The sequence below is a fragment of the Nothoprocta perdicaria genome, unplaced genomic scaffold (assembly GCF_003342845.1).
Source record: "Nothoprocta perdicaria isolate Ctin4 unplaced genomic scaffold, notPer1 scaffold_456, whole genome shotgun sequence".
Lineage (NCBI taxonomy): Eukaryota > Metazoa > Chordata > Aves > Tinamiformes > Tinamidae > Nothoprocta > Nothoprocta perdicaria.
The window spans coordinates 1,830-13,295 of NW_020455706.1; the positions used below are offsets into that span (position 1 = coordinate 1,830).

The 11,466-nt window shown below is 45.4% G+C and overlaps 1 protein-coding gene across 2 annotated transcripts; it reads right to left on the bottom strand.

The window, feature by feature from the left end:
- Positions 1–305: 305 nt before the first annotated feature.
- On the bottom strand, positions 306–11,201 carry CUNH21orf62 (chromosome unknown C21orf62 homolog). Of its 2 annotated transcripts, none has more exons than XM_026046692.1 (2): positions 11,173–11,201; positions 306–1,835 (listed from the first exon to the last, which is right to left on the bottom strand). In XM_026046692.1, exon 2 carries the CDS (start codon positions 1,794–1,796, stop codon positions 1,092–1,094), a length of 705 nt encoding a protein of 234 aa, XP_025902477.1. In that variant the 5' UTR covers positions 1,797–1,835; positions 11,173–11,201; the 3' UTR covers positions 306–1,091. The 2 variants fall into 2 exon arrangements, with proteins under 2 accessions (XP_025902477.1, XP_025902478.1); XM_026046693.1 differs by lacking the exon at positions 11,173–11,201 and adding an exon at positions 2,010–2,077.
- Positions 11,202–11,466: the final 265 nt, after the last annotated feature.

The following is an 11,466-nucleotide window of genomic DNA, read 5'->3' on the forward strand; positions in this document are numbered from 1 at the left end:
TCCCTTCCCGTGGTGCCTGTGGGGCAAAGATGCCCTGTAGTTAATGTAATTAACTCCATTTGATTAATGCCCCGCCAGGGTGGGCCGCGCTGTGTGGTGGGGCCTCGCTCCTCACCCTCSCTTCCCTCCTCGGCAATGCCCCGTGGTTGGACGCCGTTTCCTTGCGCAGTCTGAATATGGGCTCATAACCACATCTCATAATGTCCTAGGGGTCCTTTTCCCAAAGGCAAATATTTCTAACATGGGCTTTGAAGGACCGCATGTGAAAATGCTGCCTAATAAAGGCTATCCCCATGTAAAAGGRCACATATCTTACACTACCAAATTCTTACACAGCACTTCATAGGTCGGTCTCAAAGTACATTAATTATAAAAGTGGTCACTGGCTTTGGTTCTGTTTTATAGGCCACAGCAACACCGGGAATTGAAGCCATTACGTTTTGGGCCCAGTGCCTCCCCTTCCTAGGCCCCACAGCTTCAGATATTCACGAATGTTCCCTGTTGTTAGCCAGGCACCCATAATCTATCAGTCTTATACATTTTGCAGGTTTACTGCATGTAACACCAGAAGTCCAGGCCTGAGCTGTCAGGAACCTCAAGAAATTTAACAGTGACCAACTCAGAGTCCTGGCCCAGGAAGGACTGATCCTGCACACTCATCCTGGCGGGCAGCAGCCCTGCAGAAGGGCCTGGAGGACAGCAAGCTGAAAAGGGTGATCCTGCGGGAGGCTCACGCTGTTTGACAGCTGGAGGAAGTTGCGTTTGTTTTTTCCTGTCTGAATAAAAACACACACACCCTCAAAACCGAGGTGGCTGCAGATTTCCCTTCTTGGAATACCACATATAAACGGAATTTATACTGATACTTTCTAAAACAGTCATTCCACATTGTCCCTGTTCATTAAGACAGTGCTTACTGGATTGGTTTGATGAGTCTGTGTCATTTTCAATACTTCCTTGTGGACTGCTATCACTGTCAAAGCCGCCCAAACCCATAAAGGCTTTTCCTGGCCAAACCAAACAGAGTCACAGAAGTCCCATCTCTCTCTCAGCAGGTACCGTGTTTCTGGCTGCTGAGTGTGTTAACCAGCTCAGTAAATGAACGTTACAACATAGCTCTTGTTATCAGGTGTTGAGAAAACATCAGAGTACAGCAGGCTCGGAAAGTACTCTGTGATGCTAGAGACATTTTCCACACTGTAGGACTTCAGCAAAGAATATCCATTGAAAAGAGAGGTATCCAGAAAGGAAATATATACAAACATTTGCCTGTCTTTGTTGTGCACTGCAAACGGGTCCCCTTTCTCACCGTTGCTGCTACTATAGATGGTTACGCTCTGCTCTGGAAACTCTCCCTTGATCTTGTTTTTCACCCGGAGCTTTCGCAGGCCCCAGATGGTCAAATATTCGGTCGGGAGCGGAGCGGTGCCGCAGAAGGAGAGCTTCAAATCACACACGCTCGTGAAGTTAAGGAGCATCTCCAGCACAGAGGTGTCCGTGAACCAAATGGTCAGGTCGCTGTTGTAGCGTGTTTTCTCCATGGTGGAAGGCAGCACCGTTCTGCAGTTGCACATCAGGTTGGCCAGGCTGTAGTCGCAGTCCCGGATATCTGCCAAGCAGCTGCAGTTGCGAATTGTGCTTTCCCTGGTGAAAATCAGCGTGTGGTTCTTYGGACTTCTCACAAACCCGTTAGTAAAGCACAAGCCAAGGAAGCCAGCCAAAAAGAGAACCAGCCAAAAAGAGAAAGTATGTAAGGGTACTGGCTTCATTAGTGCAGGTGCCAAGCTGCCAGGCATCGTCGTCTTTTACATGTGAGTTGTATCGTTTGTCCTTACCTGGTAAGGAAAAACAATCATTATACTAAGGACCACCCAGTGATTAATACAGTTTCACTGCTTCCACTCATCTTCTGTCTCACCTATTTAGACTTGCATTGCAGGTGTGCAGACTACCCTGCATTACAGGAGAAGCAGCCCTGCACTGACCCAGAAAAATTAATTATTACTCACGTTTGGGATTCTTCTTTTACTCCCCACTTGCTCTATATTGGCTTGGACAGGCTCCTCTCTATCCAGGCAGCTCCACAGCCTGCCTGGCATGACGGGCAGGACTCCACTTGCTTTTGTTTTTTTCCTCCTTTCTCTTCTCTCTCGATTTGCTTCCTGATGGACAGGGGTTACGAGTGACTGTGATGGGGTATGCTAACAACCTGTTGCATTTACAGCCTGCTTTTCATCCATATGAAGCTACACCTGACCCTTTCTCAGCCTGTATGGTACACCTGGACCATCTCTCACTGTGTTCCTGTGCAGCAGAGCTGTGTCTCTGTGCAGRCTGCTGACAACAGAGCGAATTTCCAACCCTTGCACACTCCACCTAGGTCAAGAGATGGGGAGAAGATKTGGCAGGGGCTCTTGGGCTCTCATYTGCCACCCTCTGACTTTCAGAGCAGAGGTAGATCTCGCCATAAGTCTTTGGGATTCTCCTGGCCGGTTAGTAAATGATGGAACAAGCAGAGATGAACAGTCTAACTTCTCAACACTGATTAAAAGATGCTGGAAATTTTGTCTAATAAGACTGTAATTATTGTAATGCACCAAGACACGTTAGAGCTGAATTTTGCCCCAGGGTAGCAGGTGTCAGTGAAGGCAACAATAAAACATGCGGGGAAGGGCAGAATTTAGACCTTAGGATGTGAAAAGATTGTTCCATCCCCAGAATATGTGTCCAGCACTTCAAAAATATGTCAGTCCTACTATAGGTTTGTAGAAACACAGCGAATAAACTGGAAAATAATATTCTTTGTAATAAGTGTAAACTGGTTTAGGTTATTGTTTAGTCTTCCACCATTTGACAGTGGAATGATCTGCTGCAACCTGCTTGGTCATTTAAAGGATACTCAAGCCACAGGGCAAAACAAAATCAAACCAAGTAACCGACCACAGTAACATACCTGCACATGGTGGGAAAAATCCACATATACGTAATGGTGGACCCTGGGTTGGGGGCATTACCTGCTGGTCCTTTCCAGGAGCGAGATCTTTAGCTTATGATAGACAGTTTCATGAAAACATAAGCTCAGTGCTCAGCCGCAGTCAGAAAGGGAATCCAGAGCACAGAGATCACACCTGGCTACAGAAGGTCCCGCACTGAAAACAATTGGAGGCTGAGAAATTTATAGGAGGAAGTATCACATATTCTTGCCCTGTTCTTGTTCTATCCATAGGCAGCTTCTTATGGCTGCAGCTGGAGACAGGATAGTTGGCTAGATGGATTTTTGGTTTGCCAAATTATGGTTATTCTTCTATAAGACTTTTGTACGGTAGAGGAAAGCAAGTTGATTGTAATGCAGTTTAATTCTGTGATTTAGCTCTGTGGATACTCCCTGAATTTAGCAAGGCAGGAAAATAAGTCATTTTCTTGAATGGAAGATATAACATTTTCAAGTTAAAATCGAATACTTGATCCATGTTCCACACACTTACTGGTATGTGGAACATACCAGAAATACCAACCACACTCTTAGCTAATGTTTAACATCAAAGGTCAGGCTTATCCAAGCTGTTACTGCTCTGGCATCGGTCCTGTTAGATGAATTTGGTCTCAAGTATCTAAGCATCTAATCATGCATCACAATGAAAATCCTATTACAAACATTTACACTGTTTATTTTCTCATCTCTGAAGATCAGAGGAACATCAAGTAAAAATCACAAACTTCCAGCAGAAAGGAGGAGCTGGAGTTCACCCGAGTAAGATGTGGGGAGAAGAAAGAGGATTAAGGAAGTGTGGTCTGAAAAAAAGGCCTGAATTTAAGCACCTGGAGGATAACAAGACTTGTTATCATGGAGGAAAATATCTGAGGTGATCTAAGCTTACATCTCTTTGCATAGCATAGCAGGTATAGCAGTCCTGGAAAAGCGAATTTGTATAAGCATTTTCCAGCTTTCCATTTTGTCCTAGAAGACTAATGAATCCAAGAAACTAGTATGCCTCATATTTCAAATCTGAACTTGAGAAATGATGTGARTGCTCTTCCCTCACAGGTCCACCAACCTGCTTTTACATAGCTGGTCTGGCACCAAGCATAACTTCTGCCTGAAGGAATTAAAATGATCGTTTCGTATTAGGATGCCAGAAATGATTGAACTTGCTTATTAATTATTTTAGTGAATTGAGAGATTATTACATTTTGATCAAAATGCAGAATGGCTCTGGAGCTCACGTATGGTAGGCTCTATAGGACTCCCTTGCCACTGCTAAAGGTTTAATTTAAACTTGTGAATAAAACATCCTAGAACTGTACCAGACTGCAGATGCCCTCCAGCAGGCTCCAGCTCCTCCAATGCAATAATTTGTGCCGAGCAGATGAACCTATCTTGGTATTACAACCAACAGTCCCTCAAACAAGCATGTTTCAAATGATGTATAGGTGGGATACAGCAACAAGCTCTTCACCCAGCTAAACTGCTACTTTTCCTAAGTAAGTCTCACGCAGTCATTTGACTGTTTCAGCACTCTGAAAATATGTAGTGTAGTTGCAGTGTTTYCTTTCATCTGTTACTGATTGGTTTCTTTCAGAGGTGCAACCTTCATCAAAGCTACCTGCTAAGTAGCAAAATTGCATAAGAGAAAGTCTCATTTCCTCCCCATCCTTACCTAGTCTCTTTTTGGAAAATACATTTCCAAGCAGAGAACAGAGAAGGCAAGTAAAGCTGGCAGATAAACTGCTGCTGATTCATGTCCCCCATGCCACCTTGCTGTCCAGCATCAATGAGGAAAGCAGTCAGCGCTGGAGAATGAAGTGAGAAATTAAATCAGACTGCGAGGGTCCATGCTTTGCATTGAAATTGGACTGCAGGGTGGCAGAGGAGTTTCCATTTGCTTCTTTTTCTCTTACAACACTCAGCCAGGGCCACCAGGCAGTGCTGGAGCACCACTCCTTTGGGGAAATTCCTGGTCAGGTTCTCCTCCAAAGTGCAGGCAGTGCTTACCTGTGGTAACCTGCCAAGCACCACTTTAAAAGACCCAGAGGGTTYTGAAGTGTGGGCTTCAGTTTCTGTGAATGACACAGACACTATCTGCTGGAAACAGAAAAAAATGACAAGATTCGGCTGCTACCAGCAGCAGTACTGATAGAGATTCTGCCACCTCAGGTGCTTCCCAGGAAAAGGGTGGCTAGAAGYGGTGCATGCTGAAGATCAAGAGATTCTTATCTGAAGACAAAATCACCAAGACTTGCTCATAATTCCATAATGAAGCATATCCAGGAGTTAGTAAAATGGGACAGGCTGTCCTCCACAAGCAATGCCTCAGATTTTGGAGTGACATGACTTAGTCTGGATTTTTTTCTAAGCTTCTTCCAGTACCGTTACTAACAGCTCCRTCTGGCCTCAGAAAACCTGGATATTTGATTTTTTTTTTTTCCCTGTGGAAATACCATCTTTCTCTTAGAATCTTAGAGGTCTATGGGAGTGGAAATATGGCCGTGGATTTGCTCAATGGAATGAGATGTAAAACATCTCAAAAATGCCTCCTGACTGCTTTTTTTTTTTCCCCACAGACTGAGCTGTAACTCTGTGCATTATGCACTGCGGTTTAGGGTCTGTAAACAATAAATCCTCTATCACACTGTGCACTTCTGCCATTCGCAAGAAGCACTCGGCTGCTGGCAGCCAACAGCTGCTGCTGCCTCTGCCCAAGAAGGTGCCTTGGGCATGGACAGGATCATTTGTAATCTGGTCTTGACGTTGCGCTAGCTAAGGGGTCATCTCCCTAATATTAAGAGAAGAAATGTCCACAAGGATGATGCAAATGTCTCCAGGGTCAGTCCTGACATGGCCACACCCTGACCATGACTAAGCTGCTCTCCATTTCTCCCAATCTGTCCAATTTCTGCTTAGGAGGAAAGCAGAGCCAGGGAGGTAACGCACGGTGCACCTGCCCCAGGGCACAGCCTCAGCCTGTGGGAGGGGGGCAACATTTCCACAATCCCAGAAATGTATACAGAAATACTCCTTATTTTTAGCTACAATTTCCAGCAGCAGCAGAAGGTGGGATATACAGGGTACCCACAAACTACATAAAATACCTTTCAAATTGCACTCCCTATAACCAAATACTCATGGCACCAAAGCACTGGTGGCCATGAGGTGGCAACAGCGGCGGCCTCGCYGATGGCATGAGGAGGTAGCAGGGACCGGGGGCAGCTGTAGAGAGAGGAGCGGGAGAGATGGTGATGAGGAGCCGTGGGAGAGGGGGTTGCAGCCTGAAGTAGGGAGGGAGACAGGAAGGAGAAGGAAACAACAGGCAGACTTGCTCAAAAAATCAGGAGACTAATAAAGCAGAGTAGAACATGGAGAAAAAATGCAGAACTGCAAGTCTGAGGCATTCCTTGTTGTTAGCTTTAAAAACAGCTCTTGGTAGAAAGCAGACAAAGAGGTGCAAGAAACAGTGTTTCTCTAGAAGAGCTGCCCATTCTGCATCTGCTTTGATCCCCGATTTGTGCAATTCCTGTCCAGTTCAGTCCTTGTTGTTCAGCAATGGGGTATCCTCTGCCCTGCAGAAGAAAGCAGGGAAGCTGCATTTTCTACTACAGAACTTGCTGCTCCAGCAGCAAATAGAAATCATAATTATTTGGAGGGAATTTCACTTGCATAAGGTGGCAGTAAACACCTCAGATCTCAAATCAGCAAACTGTCCTGAGCAAGGGGGGCTCTGAAATAAAAATCACATCAGTTGTAAGTACTAGTTGAAAATGATTCAGGCTTTATTGCTTCAGCCAAGCATGGTTTTAGCTATGTACCCTCTTTTCAGCACTGAAGTCCTCATTTTATTACATTTTATCCCAGAAGGTTTTCTAGCACATTTCTAAACTGGTCCTTTTTCTTCCCAAGTTTTAGTAGCTAGAAGAGATTTTCATCACTTGTTTATTAATGGTGTCATTTCAGGTGTCTGAATTGCTTTGATCCTTCCAGCAATTTTCCTGCTAATTGCAGATCTGCTGTATATTAAGCAAATTGCRAAAAAAGCAATAAAAAGCCTTTGGCCGTTACGTGAGAGTGCTACTGTCTCAAGGAAAGTTAATCCTATTCAATGGAAGCCCCAACCCTACACAATTAATTTCTTCACAGGGTGCTTTCTTCCATTCTCTATTCAGCAAAAAAAAAAAAAAAAAAAAGGAAAAAAGAAAAAACTAATTAAAACCCCTCATTGATCACTTGTGTTAACATGTGCCTATGCAAAAGTGCTGTATTAAGCAGAGAGGAGCTTAAACCCGCATAATCTCGTGCAGCTTGGATAATGTACATGGGCTGAATACCAAAACCACCCAATGTAGATCAAAATAACATGAAGAGCTGGGCAGAGGCAGGAACATTTAGAAGGGGAAGGCTCCAAAACCTGCCTCTGTCTTTCCCTGTGTACTTACAGGTACACGAGGGATGCGTAAGGAGCAAGTTGCATTTCTCAGAGAAGGAAGCACCAAGGAGGCAGGTACAACAGCTTCCCTGGGCTGTTGGGCTGAGGAACGGGTGATTCCAGGAAGGAACGGGCCTTCCCTGGGTGGTTTTGATTTGATTTTACCTGCTCTGTGTTCTTTGGGCTGCTCTGTTTTGTTGTTATTCCAAAAGGACTGTCCCTCCCTACCCTACCCTACCCTACCCTACCCTACCCTACCCTACCCTACCCTACCCTACCCTACCCTACCCTACCTGACCTGCTGAGGCCCATGCTCAGAGCTCCGCAGCTCCTCTGTCCAGGACCAGGCCGGCACTCGCCTGCCACACGGAAGCCACACAAGGGAGCCCGGGGGAGCAGGGCTGTGGGCAGCGACGCTCCTCTGGGGAGCCACGGGCACGCCAGCCTCGCGCCTCTCTGTGCACAGGTTCGCTGACAGGCAGCACTGAGCTGAGCTCTGGTACATTGGTCCAAAACGGGGGTTTAAGGAACGCGTAAGGCTTCCATTTGATGGCTGTTTTGTCTGCAAATTGTGGCCACCTCGGGTTTTTTTTTGAAATGAAGTTTATTTGCCCTTTGAAAGAGCTTTACCCCTTTTTTATTGAGAATTTAATTGTTAAATTGAAAAAAAAAAAAAAACCCACAAAACTACATCGATTGCAGAGATTTATGCACATGAGAAGGTGAGGTTGTCATTCCTGCATTTAAAACCTACTGAACTAAGCAGGTGTCATGACAGAGATATATTAGGAAAAATGTAAAGGGGTCTGAGAGGCAGGCTCTTAAAAAACCTTGTCTGAGCAGCTACCTTATCTGACCAGAAAGCCCTGAGAGGCTCAGGCCATGAGGGAAAAAGAAATCCTGTGTTTGACCTTTTCATTCCATGGGAGGCTGATGGCAGAGCAGGATGGGTTTTTTTTCCAGCTCTTTATTTAAACTATTAGTATATTTATTTAGTTACACTGCAGATAAATGTAGGAAAACACATAGGGCTAGGAACATGTGCTGCAATAATTTAATGGTAAAAGCTGATGTTTTACAGACTTCCAGACTACAGCATGATCCAGGCATGTTGTTAATAACTTGAAAATTGTATCTACATTTGCAAAAGCCTGGGCTGTTGACATTAGACCGAGCAGCCTCCGTCTTGCAGATGCAGTGCTTCAATCTCACCAGGACAAATCCTGTCTTAGCAATGACAAAAATACTAGATAAATGGGCAATTCTGCTGCAGTGAACCTGCAGCGACACAGGGCTCCTAGGAAACTCCCATAGGGGTGCGTTGGGACTCGCTTGTAGGGAGACACCCAGCCAAGTCCCCCCAGGTAAGTGCAGGTGATGATGCCTCCCCTCTCCTGCAGGCAGATGTGCCCCCCAGCAAGTCCGAGCCTGSCTGTGCCCAGTCCCAGGGAGGAAGGGTGCATGTGGGAGACCTTCCCCTTCATGCCCCTTTGCATGACACAATCCGCGCCTGTCCAGCTAACGGGCACGGTCCCAACGTGAGCAGCAAGGTGGGATTCTCCAGAGCAGACCTGGAGCTGTTCCAGCCTGGAGGCGGGCGCAGTGTGCGCTGTGCGGGGAGCATGACCCACTCTRTTCTCCGCTTTCACCTTTGTGCTGCACCAGGATAAGCAAAAAGAGAGAAGAAAATGAGACACAGTCTTAGCAGCTCAGGTGGAGCGCCCTGTACTGCACCCCTTTGCAAACGGCAAAGCGATGGCAGATCCAGCACACAGTGCCCGCTGCAGCACCGTAGGCAGGATTTGTCCATTATGTCCACATGCCTGGGTGGAAATCAATGGTCCCATGAAAGGGAATATCAGCATTTTATTTCTAGTAGCATTGTTAGGGCAGTTTGTCTCCATTCTACCTGCTATTACAAGCTATGATAACAAGCTCCAGTTTTCTACCTAGCATTTATGCAATGCTTCGAGCTTTTTCAGAGAGAGAACTATAGAAATATATTTTCTTGACAGTGAGGGTGACAGAGCCCTGGRACAGGCTGCCCAGAGAGGTTGTGGAGTCTCCTTCTTTGGAAATCTTTAAAACCCGCTTGGATGCAGCCCTGTGCCACGTGCTCTAGGTGACCCTGCGTGAGCAGGGGGGTTGGACTAGATGACCTCTGAGGTCCCTTCCAACCTTGGGCATTCTATGATTCTATATATAATTATATACGTTTATAATTCTTCTGTTGCTCTCTCAACACACAGCTATTCCACTCAGTTTATTATTTAATATTTTCTTCAATACCTTCTACAGCTTTCACATAAGAGAAGTACTTGGGGCTTGGCCCCTTCCCCTGAAGTTCAAGTGAAACCCACCCTCTACCAAAATCAGCCTCCTGGCTTTGTGCTGAAGAGAAACCAYAGGGCATGTGCATATACATTATGTCATGCAAAGGTCTTACTTCTGCTCTAAGCCATATATTTTCAACAGCTTCTTGGTTCACTTCTTGAGTGATCTAGCCTTTTCCTTCCAATGGGCTAATTTTATTTGATTTTGTAAAAGAGGAGTCTAACCAGCACAGTTGCCTTCAGTCCTGGCACTGATTMTGAAAGCACTAAAGACAAACAATCCATAATTGTGGGTGCTATGTGCTTCTGATGATTTATACTCTGAATATCATCAAAAAAGTGCATGCACAAACATAAACCACGTGCTTGCATGGCCATGAACGCTCAAGAAAATCACATTTCATAAACAAATTTTTATCTGCATCATATGAACAATCAAATTCCTCTTTATTTATCTCGTACAGCTGCTTGTGTCCTCAGAAGGGGACACGTGGGATATGCCGAGAATGAATGATCACTCTCTGAAAAGCGGAGTTTTCCTGGTGATTAGAACTGAACACTTGAAAATTGAGGTAAAGTTGTTTTAAAATGACTTTTAAAAATTCTCTTTTTATTTGTTTGTTTTCTTTGTTTCCTAGTTTGTTTTTTAAATCAGATAAATCACTCCTGGGAAAAAGGTACTTATACTGCAGGAGCTCTTGGAAAGAGACATCTAGGACAGCCTTTTATATTGTTATTATTTCAAAGTGCCCTTTGTAACCTGACCTAGACAGAAGTTCAAGTTAAGCATTACACCGAATTAAAGATTTGCCAAGCCCCCAGAAACATGCTTGATGACTTCTTAATGAGAATTGCCTTGCATTGTATTGACAAGTGCATTTTAACACCTTATTTTTCTCTGTTTAAGTCCCAAATCAAAGAAGAAATAAAATGAGAGAAGAAAGSTGCAGAATAKCAAGCTCCTATGAAATATTAATGGCCTAAGCAAASAGGGACAGAAACTCTAGATTGCAGCTACCTGACGTCTGGTATCTCAGCACCTGTTCACTCACTCYGATAACGTGTGTCCTCACTGATGTTAAGTGTATTTCATTTTGTGCTGGTGGTGTCACAAATTAGAATTAAATTAAGGGACAGAATAAAATAGRGCCTCTTCTCCTGCTCCTCCTCTTCCAGGGCTTTCCTTGCGGATGTTTTAAATGAAGAAAATGCTGTAACTTTTGTCTGGTGGAGCAACCCACACCGATATTATTGCTGTAACTGAAAGACTTGCCTAAAAAAGTGTTTGCCAAACCCTTCCGTGACCAACACGGTTCTTTACGGTTGTTATTCAAGGCACTATCAATGATTACCTAAAATACGCAGGGACAGCAAGCAAGCGWTTGCAACATCAACAAGAGGAACTCTGCGCGATCACTTACCTCATGATTTCCCTGATTTCCAACCAACACACACGGAATAAAGTAAAGGGGGCGAGAGCGTCTCCTGCAAGGAGACCCTCGTGCCGCGCGAGGGGACTTACGCGCGTCCCGACGGGGTTGCCGTGCCCGGGGCCCTCCACGTCACTGCCCGAGTGGCGGCAGCCGCGGTGCAGGGAGCGGCGCCAGCTCGGGCAGCTCGGCCACCGGCGCCGCTTTTATGCCCTCCCKCAGGTTCCTATGGTGACCAGGAGGGCTGTCCGAGGTGCGCGCGCCGCTGGCACTGCACCTGCCCGC